This window comes from Lepisosteus platostomus, chromosome 2 (genome assembly GCF_059453375.1).
Source record: "Lepisosteus platostomus isolate fLepPlt1 chromosome 2, fLepPlt1.hap1, whole genome shotgun sequence".
Lineage (NCBI taxonomy): Eukaryota > Metazoa > Chordata > Actinopteri > Semionotiformes > Lepisosteidae > Lepisosteus > Lepisosteus platostomus.
Genome location: NC_142612.1, coordinates 65712327 through 65729838, shown reverse-complemented (window position 1 = coordinate 65729838; position 17512 = coordinate 65712327). Strand labels below are relative to the sequence as shown.

Genomic DNA, 17512 nt, shown 5'->3' with positions numbered 1-17512 from the left:
CCTCCCCTGTGAATATGCAAGAAATTAGTACCATCAAATCTCAGTAATATAAACCATCTGGGTCAATGAAGAGCATGTTGCATCAATTGAACATAACTAGGATAATCCTTGACAGTTAATGCCAAAGACTCTGTGTTAAATTTTGAGATAAAAGACAATCTACCCTAAATCTATGAAAACGCATAGAAAATCCAGTAACGTTTTGAAAATGAGCATGATGCTGGAGAAAAGAGGTTGGAGTACTGCAGGTACTGAGTAGCACCAGGAAATTGATGACCTGGCAAATTCCACATTCATGTAGTAATGCCCCGATTCATCAAGTTCAAGATCTGCTAACAGGTTGTCAAAGGAAATTGTAATGTCGCTGCCGGCTTCTGTGCACAGCAGTGGTCGGACAGACAGGCTGAGATCTACATGCAGGACTTGGGATTCTCAGGGAGACTTTGGAGGACTGGACAGTGAAATGAGTGAAGCCAGCAGGAGACTGTGTGATGAGGGTGCTGATCAACAAGCTGGAATTCATCTGCGTTTCCGAGCTCCTAGTTTGTACAAAGTCAGGATTGCCAAATCAGGCAGGAGACTGCACTACCTTAGGTATCTCAATGTCAGAGCCCTGAACCAGTGGTGTTTCAGGACTTACTGTAAATGGATGGAATGCGTGCTCTTGTAGGAATTCTGTGGTTTCCCACGAAAACTGCAGGCAGTGAGCTGATCTCAGACCAGGCGTGACAGAAATAAAACACAAAACACTATTCAGACAGCCTCCCCTCCAGTCTAATGTCCCATTTCCAAACAGTTTGTTCCCCTTCAGGAACAGACAGTCATGATTTGCAAGCTAAGGAAGCTAAGGATGACTTCCAGGATGCCATTATCAGAGACACTGAAGTCAGGACACCAGGCATAGCAGCTTCAATCATTGTAAGTCACACCAAAAGTACAGAAAAATACATGGTAGTTGTCAGAGAATCCATTTTCAGAAAACCTGCAAGTACAGTATGTTATGCATCAAGTCAGCAACAGTAGGCAATCTCTCTGGTGCTGAGGTGGCTGATATTGTCCATTAAGTAGATGATCTCCTAGCAAAGGCAGGTGAAGACCAAGTTGGTTCTGTCCATATTAGGACAAATAACTTTGGCATAAACAGCACACTTTCCAAACAAAACAAAATTCAGAGAACATGAGCACAGACATAAGTCTGACTTCACTACGTGAAGTTGCATAAAACATTATTAATTATAAAAACACACATCTGAGAACATAGTATGCTGAAGAAGGCTTCAGTTTTGTCAGCCACAGTTCTGTATTAATATTATCATAGAAGAGGCAGAAGTGTTAAACGGTACAGTATGTACTAGAAGCTTATGGCTAAAGAAATCTCCAGGAACCAGTGGTATTCTACCAAGAGTACTTACTGAAATTAGAAATGTTATTCATAGGCTGCAAAACACAAATTCTCTAACTGTCTCTAACGACAGGGGAAATATCATTCTCTAGAAGATTGCTGATACTGTATAGTCCCAATCCATGAACAACAAAATTGAACCAATTATAGACCAATAAGTCTTGCTTCAGTTCTGTGCAGTGATGTAAAAACAATAATTATAAATAAATTAGAGGATCATCCAATCCATAAGTGACCATAATCCACAAATGACAGTATAGCAATATGGTTGCAAGACAAAGTCAATATTTAGAAAAATTAGGTTTTGCTAAATTAATTGGTTAGTCTTAAAAACAGAACATATACACTAGTATGATAAAATTAGGTTTTCAGAAAGGTTTCGATAAGCTACCTATTAAATGATTAATTCTATATTGGCAGGTGGCAGGAATGTACTAGAATGTAGCTTGTAATTAATGCATAGGAAACAGTAAAGATAAGGGGTGAACGTTCAGATTGAAGTGATGTAATTTAGTGATGTACCACAGAGATCTGTATTAGGACCACTCCTCTTTGTAATCTATATCTAACATCAAGATTCTGGTATAGTTATTAAACTAGTAAAATTTGGTATCACAGATGTTAACAAAATAGAAGGAATAGCAAACATTGCAGAAGCTGCAGCTCCAGAAGAACTTACAATATACAAAACTGGGACAACAACTGCCAGATGACATTTAACTAAACAAATAAACTCTTTTTGACCCTGGTACATGTTACAAAATCCTCCTAGAAACCCCTTCATAAAACAGAACTGGGAGACGTTTATTGTTTGTTTTACTAGGGTAACTCCCAATAGTAATCTGTCACTCTTGCTTTTGTTTGACTGACACACTTGCATGTTTAGCAGATGGGCTGAAACAGGAGCAGTTAATTTTAGAGTACTGCTTTAGCCACATTACTTAGCATGCAGGGCTTTGTTTACCTTCCTGTGACCATAAATATACAGTACACAGCAGAATAGAATTATCCTTTATTGTGATACACTCCTCTTGAATAACATTGGAGCTTAGTAAATCATATGTACTGTATAAAAAGGGGGTGTATCCCTTGGTTAACAATATGATTTTCACCTCACACAACCACTTATCTCAGTCTCTGAGAAATGCTCTCAGATTGATTGATTCTTTCATCTTTAAAGCTGTTATTGGAATATGAACACAGAAAATGTTACTTGTACAGTTTCAAAAGATTACTAATTCAGCTAGATCCTGGTCAAATGAAAGACTTTGTTCTAGTAATAACTTGATTAGTGGATAGACAGAAGTGGTGATGGACAGATACATGTAATTTAAGAGTCTAATCTCATCTCTAATACACTGTATATTCTTGGGACTTTTCTCGAGGAATATAAACATGAATGATGTATGTTAGTGGGAATATGTCTGATTTCAAACAGTTTAGTATGTCCATAAAAATGAATAACTTAGTTCTCATGTTTACTCCAAAATACTGAAAGAAATATATTTGAACAGACTAAGGGAAGTGAATCTTTTCAGCCTGGGTCACACCATTATATCTGGACTTCATTCAGGTGTTCAAAATCCTGCAAGGAACTCAACAAGTCAATCAAGGGGACTCAAGATCAGCAGCAAAGGGGAAACAAGAGAAATCTAGATCCAGGACCATTCAAGATAGACAACAGGAGACACTTCTTTACAGAGAGCATTGTGGGAGTCTGGAATCAACTCCCTAGTTATCTGGTTGAAAATGACTCCATAGGATCCTTTAAGAAATGTATGGAAATCTCAGACAATTAAGCTAGAAACCAAATGAACAAGATAAATGAAATGACCTTCACTACTTTATAACTTGTCTTAGGCTACATTGCAACTGAAGTTGAAATGGCCATAGACAATGTCAATATTCACTTCTCCCTGTACTATACATATACTGTATACACAGTATGTACTGTTTTTGTCACTCACAAAACACTATGTTGATTCTCGATGTAGATTAATAAATGTTTAAAGTGTTCATCGTCAAATTCTTTTGCCGGGTTGAGTAAAGAAAATGTGTCCTAATCAAAGAACAGAAAAGGCTGAGGCCATCCGTTGTTAATTCCAGTAAAATCATGAACACACCACTTGCCCTTTTCCATAATTACAGATGTGTTAGAAAGGACCTGTTTTTTATAAAGCCACAAAACCTCAGTCATAATATAGTCGGGAAAACAATAGTATGCCCTTTAGAAAGACAAAAACATGACAAATTTTAAAAGGCTATTCAAATGAACTGGTGCTCAAAAGAAAATAGCATGGGGTGATATGTTTAGAGACAGGCCTGCCTGATTAAGGTATAATTAAAGTCTACTATTATTAATTATCTTTCATGGCATACATTGACAGGAGTAAGATGTTTATGAAAAACAAATCCAAGCTATATTTACAGGTGCAAAGGCTAGCCCAGCTTCATTATCAATAACATTTTTGGAAAGCAACATTTTTCTACTTACAATCTGCCTTTCTGGAGTACAGTTATATTTAACAATGATCTACCTGAAGCTCAGGCGATACCGATCATATATGACAATATGCAGTGGTTCTGGAATAATTGCTTCCAGCTTTTACACAGCAAAATGAAAGTGTATTGATTGTCTGCTAAATATTTCAGCTTTTCCTTATGTTTTATATCTTTTACAATGTAGATAAAAAGCACAAAGTGCTGCTTTAAACTGAGGATGTATTTAATTTGGATTTAATCTCCATCTGCGTTACTAGTTTCGAACATGCATTCCATAATAATCAAATACATGACCTTTAGTACGTCTGTGCTTAAAATATGTTATGTCTAATATTTTATAATATTGTGTATTATACATAATACATATTGTTATATATAATATCCATGTATTTTATTATCTCTTAAAATCGTGTTTATACAATTTTTCATAATGAGTAATAATACGTTTTAACAATCAAATAAAACATTTAATTACCAAATCAAACTGAAAGTAACAAGTTTAAACGTAGTTTTAAAATATCTGCCGCTAGTAAGTTACTTCGTTGCCATGGAGTAACGGCAAGGTGCAATAGAAGTACAGTTCACAGTTGAGTGATACAGTACTGTTGCTTCTCACGCATTTGTGTAAAGAAATAACGTGTACAGTAAATCACATTAAGTCTTTCACTTTGAAATGCACATAACAAAAACGTTTTACAATATGTACTTAGGACAAACCAAGAGAACAAACTCAAACACAGCTGCCATTGTTGTGCAGGCAAGCAAGTGTTAAAAATTCTGTCGCTTTTCACCTCCTCCGTGTGAATCAGATATACCGTTATCTTAAAAAAAGCTAACGTATGTTCCTAGAAGATCGGGAGTGTTATATATGCAATTGCAATTAAAGAACCACGCCTTCAGCTCTCTCCACTTTCAGAAATAACAGTATTTATACCATCCCCCAGGGCTTCTCGCTGCTCAATCTTCTCTCAGTCCAACCCCGGGGCGCCAGTGCTGGCTAAAGTACGCAAACTTGCCGATTTTTTACTATCGCGAGAGAGCCCCCTATCCTTGGTCTGTATGGACCAACTTTGCCAGTTTTATGTGCTACCGTTCAGCTAAGGCAAAATTACGACGTGATCCTGAAACGCAAGACTTCAACCGGGGGAGATTGTACTGTATATACATGAATATGGCGATGGAGTACCTCCAATTTTTTTATCTCTGCATTTTTGCAGTGCTGTTTTTAACGCATTCAGTCCGGTGTGTGAGCAAAGACCCTGAACCAATTCCAACAGGTGAGAAATTTGTCTTTTTCTCTGTTTTGTTTCTTACATTAACCCTTTTTAAATCTTTTTTTCTCCCCTCCACAGACTTGCTCTATTTCAGTGGAAGAGTTCTGAAAGTTGTTAGGAGGAAATTGGCGACCTATTAATAAATGTGACCGTTTTACATGACCGCGAACTCAAGCTTTAATCCATTATCATATTTTAAGATTGACTACCGTTTTTATCTGTATGAATAACTTTACTCAATTGTTATCGCGAATTTTAATTGCAATAATTTAATCTTCATCATCATATACACATGACTCAGATAACACCACATCGTAACTAATAGCAGTTTCTGGGGTTAACCACTTGGAGGATTTGATTTTTGCAGAATATGACACTTCATACAATTCAGTCATTTTTTTTTTGTGTGGGAGGTTAACGATGCTATGAAAGATCACGGAACTATTTGTGCTTGCTGAACTTTTATTTGAAGCTTTATTGTCAGAGTGAAACCGCAAACTGGTGGATGAATACGTGAGGGGGAAAGACTTTCCTTTTTCTCCGGGGTGATTTAAAAGATAAAACAACCCCCCTTTTCTTGTGAACAGAGCAAGAAGTGCTAGACAAGGTATCAATGTCTGGGCATACTCGAGTGCAGTGTGTCCAACATACAGTATAGCTGAAATGTATTCAATACATGATGACCATATACTTTAAAAGCATCATCATAGTAAAAGTACGTCTTGTGGATTACAACTCACAATACTTTTATACTCCTGCAATTACTGACACAACGTAACATTTCTTTTGTCAAACATTAATTTTAACCGCTTGCTAGCATAAAATTATCTAATCTCAAATAGTACTATGTATTGACCACTCTCTGTGCTGACGTATAAGAACTTAATTAAAAATGTCTTTTACGTTTTTCCATGTAACCCGCTAAACCCAAGTATATTGCTTTAATGTAGTTTTTTAATTAAAACTTTTACAGTTTTTTCCAGCTTACTCAACAAATTGAATGCATGTGTAAGTTTAAATACACAGCAAATGTTATGTGTGTAACATTTAAATGGGGTGGTCTGTCAGATCAAAATCAATTTCTTTAACAAAAAGTCACATTTTAAAAAGAATCCTTTTTAGAAATAAATCCCACTGACATTTTTTTAATGGTACAATGAAATATGTTCTTGGAGAGCTCAGCAAACAGGTATTCACATGATCAGCTTGTACAAATATCTCCATGATGCAAAATATACTATTTCAATGGTTTTGTTTCCAAAATATTAAAAAATAGAATGTTTCCATAACACATTCTTTATTCTGTGTAGAGGGAAATAATTAAATATATCTTGATTTAAATGTAAGATTATGTAAAGTCCCTTAAATTATAGACTATTGTCATTTGAATTAAAAGTATGGTCTATTTAAAGACTTCTTTTTCTATGGAAACAGTTTGAGAACCAAACATCATTTAGAATGTATGCTCAATTTTGTCATATATACAGGTAGGCTTAGTAGTATCTGGGGAAACAAGGTTTTAATAATGAACCTAACACAGTTTAACTACAGTTTGAGAAATCCAAAACAGGTTGACTTTATGAACATGTTTAAAGTTCTGTGGACTATGAATATCCTTAAGGGTGTCACTGAATTGCTTTCCCATTACATCCATATTATTTTAGTAAAACGCAGTGTATTGGTAACATAGGGCACCTTGTAAAACCCACTGCCAGGCTGTAAGTGAATCCATATGAAGAGAGTCTACTTTCCATGACTCCTCGTGTTAATACGATGCATGTTTCTGTAGTGAGGATTGCCTGGTGCTGTACTTAAGATTCTGGAGCTCAGTGGACTGGTAGGTTCACGTTCTGTGCTTCTGTCTTTGTGGAACACTAGAAAACAGGTTCTTAACCACAGGGCTCTAGAAACAAGGCAAAAACACTACTTAATGTAGGAAAAATGTGTTTAACTATGTTGTAAACTGTTTTACTTTATGAGATAAGCATTTCCCAAAGCCTGATGTTGAGGAAATAATATTTTTAATGAATTTAATAATTGAAATAATGATAAAAGTTTATTGAGTAAGTGCTGGTCTATTGTACATCTGCCTCAGAAGGCAAGATGAATGTGCAGTGTGAGCAGTAGTGTGGCTTACATATACAGTATATACAGCAAACAATAGTTAGTGTCAGGTTCCATTTATTTGTTATGTGCCGTTTTCACAGAACCATATATTGATTGTGTTGCTTAAAAGAAAACAGCCTGTGTTGTCCATAGTTACATAACCTATAATCTTTAAATACTAGGTATTCTGCAAAGATATAATTTATGACAATGATATGTTATCTTAGGCAAACCCAACATTTTGAAAATGCTTGTCAGGTAACAAAAGTTTTTCTTTTTCCTTAACAACAGGTGTTAAAGTAGTATGTGTTTTTACAGGAATAGAAATAAATAGCTCACTGGCAAATCAAAATCAGTTTTTGTTTTGCAAAGCGTGTAATGTTGATAGCCCATTAGGCATGCCTCAAGAATTCTATGTGCAGTAGAACAATATAGTACCCAAAACATTCATTCATTAGCAATGAATGGAATACTTGTCTCCATTTTAGTCCAGGTTTAGAGATGGTTTTTGGGGATCTTTCTCTCTGTGGTATATGACTCTGTATTGGTTGTTGGGCTGATCAACTTTTACTGGGATCAGTATTTTTGACAAAATAGATTGTATTCCCTTTTCAGTTATTGATAAGGTAATTGTATAAAAGCTTTGTTTACCTGTGTAAACGCATACCAAACATATTCACAAAAATATTAACTGCACCACAAGCTGAACAGAATGTATGACATACCAAAATACAGGTCATTTCCACAGATAAGCCAGATGTGTGTAAATTCCTCATCCATTACAATAGTCGGTTTTGCAGGGACAGTGTGTTTAGTATGGTACAAAATGGTGTTATTGAACAGAAATTCGAGTGGAGGTCAAATTCTAATGTCACACTTCTGCTTCCCTGCACATAAAATGTTCCCTGGCTTAACATGGCATCTCATGCATTCTCTTGAGCATCCCTCCCTCCACCTCAACATCACTGGTGCAGTAAACCTCCTGGCCCATACCTCCAATAAGGATGAGATGGAGCTGATCTCTGACCAGCACTGTCAGAGTGCAAAGCACACTATCTCTTTATTCCTCAGCTTGTCTTGCCATTATTAGTATTTGACAGAACAACTGTAATGTTTTATGATAGGATTGTGACCCAATAATCTTTACCCATACACCCTAGATATCAAAAGTAAGGCAGTTTTGGCAGTCTCCCATTTAAATGAGACCCTAGAAGTGACTATCAAATTACTTTCAGCCTTTCTTTAAATGGTCTGTGGCAATGCCAGAGATACAGTACGACAGTGAGTGCAAGAGGTTCATGCCGTACCTTGTCGGGACTATAAGCCTTAATGAGCCTGTACATTTTAATTATGTTCTAGAGCCGTATCAGCCAAACTATTTTAATCATTAGAGTCTCATTAATGGCTGTCTTAGAAAGCTGGCTTGTCTTTTGTAGAAAGGCCTGGGATTTAAAACATGCCACTTTTCTATAGTGATTATTTTATGATGTTTTCTTGTGCATGAAACTTGTTTTTAAAGTTGATTTGGAACTCCACTAAATATGTGGAAGTCATATGTGAGACTGTGGTGTCTGTTCTTATTACACTAAAATTAGACTTGTATTTCCTGTAAAACATTTTTAACTTTAGAACGATTCCTGTAAAACTTATTACATTTTTAACACTTTATAAAAAGCCGTAAGGATGTGCTGAGAAGAAAATTCCTAAGAAGTATTTAAAAGTGCGTGCAAATATAAACACTTTTATAAATAACAAGAATATTCTGCTTGACGTCTCCGAAGCAGCTGTGGGCAGTGTGCCAGCTGTATCCCTGTTAATATAAGATCCTGCTGTCTTCTGTTGTGTGGTACTGCATGGGACAGGGCATGGAAAGGTCATTACTGAACAGTATATTTTAATTTTGAAGAAATATTTCAAATGTATAATATTTCTTGAAAAACACGATTCATACCCAATCTTAAAATCTTATCTTTTCAGCTTGCTGTTCTTTATAAAATAAGTAAAATACCCATGGTTTGTCCAAAGGGATACATGTATTTTGGTTTTGTTTTGTATTGCTGATAATGATGCAGAGTGTGAGATCCATCTTGGTTGACCTCTTATTTTAATAACGCATAGTTGAAGAATTCACATCATATTATTTCAGCCTTCTCTTTGCATTTCAATCATCCTGGAGTGAGTAGCTCATTATCAAAGCTACCAGACGCAGGGTCACAGTCTTTCATATCCATATCCAGACAATATTAGTGGTTAGGACTTGCCAAGTTGTGCCTAGTGCAGCCACTTTCTATGTACACTGAATGTACTTTAATATCTGCATTTCATTAAGAAAAACACTGTAAACAAGTTGCAGCCTTTTTCTTTTTATATTTTAAAGGGGTTATTTAGTTTCCTGCATTTGTTTCATCCTACTTTTTACATTTCCTTAATAATGTCTCCAGCCACTCTATGGCTGCTTTATGTTGAATCATAATTTTAGGAGTTATTGCACCACATCAGTAGCACAACAAATGTGGGGAAAACATAAAAAATGTTTTAATTCTTCAATATCACTTTACTATCATGTGGATTGGATAGTAATTCAGCTGGAACATTTGATTGTAATACAACTGTGACAGGTTACATATGATGTACATGTGGACACTTAAGAGGAATTAAATATTGATCGTAGTACCAAAAGCTATTTTTGACAAACTAAACAACGGCTATTCTGTTGACACTTCTTCACTGTTCTTTTGTCTGATTAATTTATTGACAGTTTTATTATCTGTTTTGTAGTCCTTTCGGTCAGCAATTAAAAAAAATGCTAATAGCTTGGAAAAAGGCTAGTCAGTTGCACATACAGTAGGTGCCAACATTTCAAAAGCATAACTGTAACAGATAGGGAAGTGCTGAAGCATGGCATTCTTAATGGAAGACATGAAGAATTCCTCCTGTCTGCCGGCTTTTTTGTATTTGGATAAGAAACTGAAGAAAACTTGGAGTCTAAAAATAAACACCTGAAAAGCATGTCAGCTAGTCAGCTTGAAATTAAGCAGGCAAAAACATTTGTGACATGCTGCATTCACAAAAAATGAAAATTTAACCAACTAACATTTAATTGAAAAAAGGTAAAAAAATATAGTGCTATTGACTGTAAAATCCTTGAGGAATTAGTTGGCTTGTTGTCTTGATATTCTACCCACTAGCTTTTTTGTTTTATCAATTGATTTATTACAAATAGTGAATGGTTCACTTTTATAAGGCATTTTTCCCAGTTATTAAGCCCCTCCTGAAAACGAGAAATCTGGATCCTTCTATGCTTAATTATAGACCTATTCATAGAGACCTTCCCTTCATAGGCAAGATTATTGAGAAAGGTATTTTCAATCAACTTACCAACTTTTTGAATGACTATTTTGATAACTTTCAATCTGACTTTTGACTATATCACAGCACTGAGGACTGCTCTTACAAAGGTACTAAATGATATCCGCCTGAATACTAATTCAGGTGCAATATCAGTCCTGGTCTTACTGGATCTTAGCGCAGCTTTTGATACTGTCGACCAAAAAATATTTCTGCATAGATTGGAAAATTGGGTTGGACTATCTTAGGTGGTTCATTTAGGATGTATTAAGAAGGTAGGGGTAATTATGTCACTATTGGCAATTATAAATCCGAACAGACAACCATAGAGTGCGGAGTTCCCCAAGGCTCAATTCTTGGGCCTCTTCAATTCAATATTTACATGCTTCCACTAGGTCAAATTTTGCAAGATAATAAGGTTGCTTTTCATAGTTATGCACATGACACTCAGATCTATTTAGCTCTTTCACCCAATGACTACGGTACTCTGATTTACTCTGACCCTCGAGTTGTCACCATTCAAGTTATAGAATGTTGAACAAGTTTTTTGCCCAGTATGTGGTGTTTTTCTGTTTTTAACCTGGGTTTTTTGTTGTTACTTTGCTTTTTCTCTTGTTGTTTTGGTTTTTCACTTCCTGGTTTCCCTGCTCTCTGGTCCCCCTGACCCCTGTGTTGTGGAACACTTGGTTCCTACCTGTTTTTTGTGGTTTGTTACCCTGGTCTTCCAGGTTTATTTTAGTTGTGTGTGCTTTTGTACGTGTTTTTTGTTTCTCTTTGGAACTCTACCCGTCCCCCCCCCCTCCTCTAATCAATAAAGGTTTCTACCCTGGAGGAGGGGGCACCTCTCAGTTGTGGACTCCTGGAGGTTTCCTTTCTGTTAAATGAGGTTTTTCCTCCCCCCAGTGCTGTGCAGCTCATTTATTTGTTGGGCAATCAGGAGCCACCCATGAAGGGGGGGGGGGGGGGGGTGTACTGTCACGCCCTCTACACCTAGAGGGCGCTCCTTCTCTGTCCTGTCCCTAGTTTCCTGTGCTTTGCTTGTCCTTCCGGTGTGTCTCTGTCTGGGGCTATATATTTCTGGGCCACGCTTTCCTGCTCGCTCAGCATTGAGGCTCGGATGTCCTGAGACCCGCCTAGCACCAGGTCGCCCCACATCCACGGCCTGAGGGCATGGGTTTCTATATGGCATTTCCTGAACAGCTGACGCTGTTCTGCCACTACGCATAGGGTCTTTTTTCGCTCTCCTGTCATTGCACGGTTCGTCCCTTCCGACATCCGTGACATTAGATCCTTACACTAGCTTCCAGTTAGTTATAGAATTGACTTCAAATTATTGCTCCTTGTGTATAAATCACTCAATGGCATAGGCCCAAAATATATTAGATAGATAGATAAGACTTTATTGATCCCGTACAGAAATTGATGTGTTACAGCAGTCCAGCCCAAGACAAGCAAAAACAGACATCAGAATAGATGAAAAGTTATACAAAATAAATATAAAATAAATAAATAAAAATAAATACATAGGTGTGTGCAAAAAATGATGATCATAGTCACTGTAAAAACAATAAAATAGTGCAAAATATGCATAGGTTTATACAGATTGATTGTCCAAAAAGTACAATAGTGCAACTTGCTGCCCATAGACGAGCAGATGAAGGGCTAACAGTCCTAGCCTTATACACCCTGACAGCCGCCGGGAGGAAAGACCTGCGGAAACGTTCCCTTGAACACCGTAGCTGGAGAAGTCTGTTGCTAAAAGTACTCTGCTGCCCAGTAACAGCATATTTCCAATATGTTTGAAGAATACAAACCTGGTAGGTCTCTTAGGTCCTTAGGGACTCGTTAGCTAGTGGTGCTTAAGAGATGAAACTAAACATTGTGAAATGGCATTTAGCCATTACGCTGCTCATAGCTAGAACCAGCTCTCGAAGATCTTAGATGTACCCCAACCCTAGCCATTTTGAATTTTAAGTTTTATTTTCCTCTGCTTTTTCTTAGTTTTATTGTGTTTTATTTATTTCTTTTGTGATATTTTTTTCTGTTTTTTAATGGTTTCTATTAATGTTAAGCACTTTGAATGACCTGTGTGTATGAAAATGTGCTATAGAAATACATTTCCCTTGCCTTGAAAAAAGGGAAAAAATAAGGACAAACACAAAACTTAAGTTTTTAGTGGTTTGTTTTCAATGCTGTTTCAGTGTGCTTTAAAAAGATACTGTCTGGTACATACTTTGCTCTTCAGTCATCCTGGAGAGAGTAGCTCATTAGACCTATAATGCTTAAATACTCACGTCGATTTTTTTGGATCTAAACTACACATTTAGACGTCAGATTTGGCACACAATGGTTTATTATTATCAGTAGGTAATTCTGAAATGTGAAAATCAACAGACTCATAATATGATGTTGTCCTTATATAAATTGAATAGTTAATAATTAATGACTAAGCTAATGTTATTGGATAAACTAAGGAAATGACAGGGATGTTCTTTGCCCTTTAATCAGTGTGTATAAGTGTGAAGACAGAAGTGCAGCATTCTATCAGAACGGCTTTTACCAGCATACTGTAGCTTCTGGAGAAATAGAGAGGTATTTATTCTCTCCCAGACCTTCACTCTTTAGATGCATATATTCTGAAATAAAACTCATGAAGTCTGAACATCTGGGGTGTTTCTTGCCTGTGATAAATTATCCCGTAAGGACACTTTGAGAAAGTTGAGGTCCAGGACCATGAAATGTGGTCTTGTTCTCTGGAAAGCAGTGACAGCAGCTAGAAATGGCAGCTTGTTTATCTTAACTCTACTTGTACTTTCATTCTAGAGTTTTTTTGCTCTGTTGCAGCTGAGCTTGGGTAATTGATTTTTTTTAAGGAAATCCCCGAAAGGGAATTTTACATGAGCATTATCCTAATGCTCTCTTAATGGTTATTATATCACCATCCATAAAATACTAATTTTTAGCAATATCTATTTGCATAATAATTACCACCAACATTAATGGAACTTTACTGTCTTGAGTCTTGATAATGATGCAGCAACTGATCACATATTTTAAGCATGGGCAAGCCACCCACCACATGATTCCTCTCTTTTTTTTTCTTTATTTCAAGAGACAGTTATAATGTGTAATTTAAGCAACAGCTAATGCACGCCTCATGGATCAGTAAATGATAAGTGAGTGCCTAATTTGGAGAACTAACATACTGTAAATCTACTTGGAACGTTCTCCTTTGAATGTGGCAAAGGCTTTATAAACTTTATTGTTAGTCCTGTATGTTACAGAAGTTAAGGAATACTTTCAGTGAGATTTTAATTCTAACTTTCCAGTTTCCCTATGTTGTCTGCAGACATTGAACAGGTTCTCGTTTTGTGTCTGTTGTCTTTCATAATTCAGATCCATGGAATACAGTATATCCCAGTTAGAAAGTTTTTGTAGAGAAACTGACCTTTTCTTTATTGTAGTATTTTACCATTATGTTCTCCTCTAAAATGTTCATACTCATTTGGAGATGCCAGAGTTCCAATTGTCCCTTTTTGACATTTGGTGATTTTTAGTGGTTAAACTAATAAAACAGGCATGTTTTGAATTCCGAAGTGATGCCTTCAGGATGGCCTGTGTGCGTGATCATTTGCAGGCCATTTGAGGCTGACACATTTGTTTTCAAATGCCATGAGGTCAGGTGCCATGGCCAGGTCTAATACTTTAGCATAAGCCCTAGAGTGACGAGGCAGGTAGAGACAGGACGAGATGAGACAAAAAGAGTAACCGGGAAGAGCAAGTGAATGTAAAAAAAATATTTTCAGGACACCAATTATAGTGCAGTGTTTGGGATTGGGGAGCAAAGATAATGCTAGGATTAGTGATGAGTATAATGCTGCTAAAGCATCTGGGATTCTGTTTAACTGTCATTGGAGACAAAGTTAGCTGCTGACTTCTGTGAAACTGACAAACCAGGTTCTGGGAACCTACGAGGGAAATTAGGGCATCTGAACCGTGCATGAGATTAAAAGTGAACATATTGGCATTTTGACCATGAAAAGACACTAAGACTCCTGGGCTTAGAAAATATTTCTGTTCCTAATTAATCTAAATGGCATGTTAAACACAGCCATTATTTCTTAGCGGTTGATCAGTCATTTGTGAAGTTTTCATAATGAAGTCTGATTTTTATTTTTTGCTGGACTGATTTGCTTTATCTTTTCTTTGATGTACAATTCATGTTTACAAGCAGAAATCGTAGATAAACGATTATGCTCCCAGCTTCACAAAATATTCAGGTTTAATAAGTAATGGTGCGGTGCTGCATTCTGAGTTTTAAAGTTCTTTTTTAACTCATTCAAGATGTTGTACATGCATATTCAACATAACCCTCTGTGGATTGCCTGCAAAGTTAGTGGATTACATTATTGCTATGCTTTATGTCACTGCTGTGTTTTACTAATCAGGGTCAGTTTCTGGCCACAAAAAGGAAAGTTCTATTTCAGTTCCGGACAGCTGCAGTAATGTCTGTCTACCTCCAAAAACACAGAAATTCCACTGTATAGTTTTTTTTGTGTGATCCAAGCAGTGCTTGAATTTCAGGCCTTGGTCTTCTGTAAATGGAAATGAAGAATCTATTACAAGTGTAGGATGGGTCAAGTGCTGTGGTGCAGTTGTATTTTGTCCATTTAAGTTTGTTATTCCCAGATGTTCCTTTTTAATGGATTCCTTGGAAATTTTAAATGTGATAATTACCCATTATTTTTGTTAGTAAGTTTGGAACAAGGTATATACCCTACTTAATCTCCGACAAGTATGGAAGTAAGCCATAGTTTACCGTCCAGAAAGAAGGCATGTTTTATGAGCCTGTGAGAGTGCATGGTGGATTAGAAAACTAGTTGTTTTATTTTTAAACACTGTCAGGAGGTGCACAATGATGAATCACAACTCATGCCACCCACCTGTCATCCATCTAATTTATTCTGCAATGTGGAACTATGAAGGAAAACTGAAGGAATGCACTAAGATAATGAAATCTTAGTTAAATGTTATTTAAGTCCAGTTCCTTGTTCATGAATTCACCATACAGTCCATCTCTAAATAATGTGCTTCATAATGTAATGTCTGTGATGACCTGGCATCCCATCCAGGGTGTATCCTGCCTTGCACCTGTTGTTTACTGGGATAGGCTCTGACTCCCCTAGATTGGATAAAGCAGTTTGAAAATGGATGGATAATATAACATTTTGTAAATAGAGAGCTGGTGCTTTAGGCCTTGAGCCATGATGCCATGTCACTGTTACTTTGAATGGTGCGTTTGATGCATTTGAGTTTTCTGAGTAGATTAGTCTTAGTCAGCCTTATTGGCAAGTGATTAAAACAAATATTTATGAAAACTTTTAGGGTTTTGACTACAATACTGTACTGTACAAAGACATCACTCATCAAAGATCGGACTTGCGCGTTCATGGCCACTGATTTGAACTTTCTTGTCGTTTCTTGCTGTGTTTGATCCTAGTGTGGCCTTTGACAGTATCAATTTTTTAAAAGTATACATTTAAAAGTGATATACACACCAAGCCTGACCTGACAACCTGTCTTGCTATATGCCTGACTTGTACCTGAAATTTTAGAAAACCATGCCAAAAGTGCATCAGGGCCTAAATCACCTCTTTTTCATGGCATTTTCCCCATAGTTAACTTTGGTGCTTCTTAGAAGTTTTTTTCACAGTGGCATACAGTAAATGCTAAAATGTATTGTGTTGCTTTGAAAAGATACTATTGGATAATTTTCTTGCCTTCTGCCAATCATAAAATGCCGTCATTTACTTTGCTGGAACTTTGTAGCTTTTGACAATGAAAACGGTTCAATTAGCTTGTGTTTTTCAGAGAACAAAATGAACTAAATTGCTTGAAAAATCTTAAAAAGCTTTTGGTATCACATCAGTGAAAAGACAGCTGATAATAGGGTATTTAATGACGTCCACGTACTGCTTTCGTTTTGGGTCAGATGCCAGGATTTAGCTGTGAAAGTCTTCCCTTTTCCAACAAGACGTGTCTGTGATATTGGGAGTATCGCCAGTGAGTCAGGACGCTCACTGCTCTGTGAAAGTTTCCATAGACTATTTTTCCCAGTGTGTTACCGAAAACATTTGGCTATAAAGTCTGTCCTCCAGCTAGCAAAATAACACACCATGAATGTTTGCACAGAAATCCAGTGGAATGACTGAGTATTAACGGCAATCTGTCAAGCATTTTTTTTAGTTCTGACTAGACACTTATCGTTGAATCGCTGAGTAAAACATTCCTATGGTAATCATGAGAAAGGCGTCTGGTATTGGTTTCAGCAGACTACCATGAGGTAAAGCCATATCTTTTTCATTTCATTGAGGAAGCTTTGAGATCAATTACAATAATAACACCACATGGGAACCTGCTGATATGTAACAAAAATGAACATGCAGTACAGTACCTTGCAAAACCATTAACCCTCATCCAGTCTTCTTCCATTTGGCTGAATTACAAATGATGTATACACAGTTTTTAAAGTGAATATTTTAATGTTCTAACTCAACATGTTTTGAGGGTACTTTAAGTAAAATATCCTCAGACAATAGCAAAGAAAACTCAAATCAAAAATTGATAACAAAAGACTTAATGCAAGTAGTCCTCTTGAGTCAAAACTTTTTTTTGTAATCTCTACCAGCTTTGCCCATGGGGATGTTGTGATTTTCTGTTATTTATCTTTGTAAAACTTGTTGTTCTGTCAGGTTGTCTGTGGATCATTGATGGACAGCAATTTTCAAGGCTTTCCATAGATTTTTCTATTGAGTTCAAGTCAGGACTTTGACTAGGTCTCTCAAATACATTCACTTTCTTCTTGTTAAGCCTCACCAGT

General features: G+C 36.6%; 1 protein-coding gene across 2 annotated transcripts in view; it reads left to right on the top strand.

Annotated features, from left to right (window-relative positions):
- Positions 1-4837: 4837 nt before the first annotated feature.
- plod2 (procollagen-lysine, 2-oxoglutarate 5-dioxygenase 2) overlaps positions 4838-17512 on the top strand; it is a 44609-nt gene continuing 31934 nt past the window's right edge. For both annotated transcript variants that reach the window (XM_088613637.1, XM_088613629.1), the window contains exon 1: positions 4838-5181. In XM_088613637.1, coding sequence (XP_088469763.1) covers positions 4986-5181 — 196 coding nt within the window. In that variant the 5' untranslated portion in view covers positions 4838-4985. The remainder of the gene's footprint in view (positions 5182-17512) is intronic.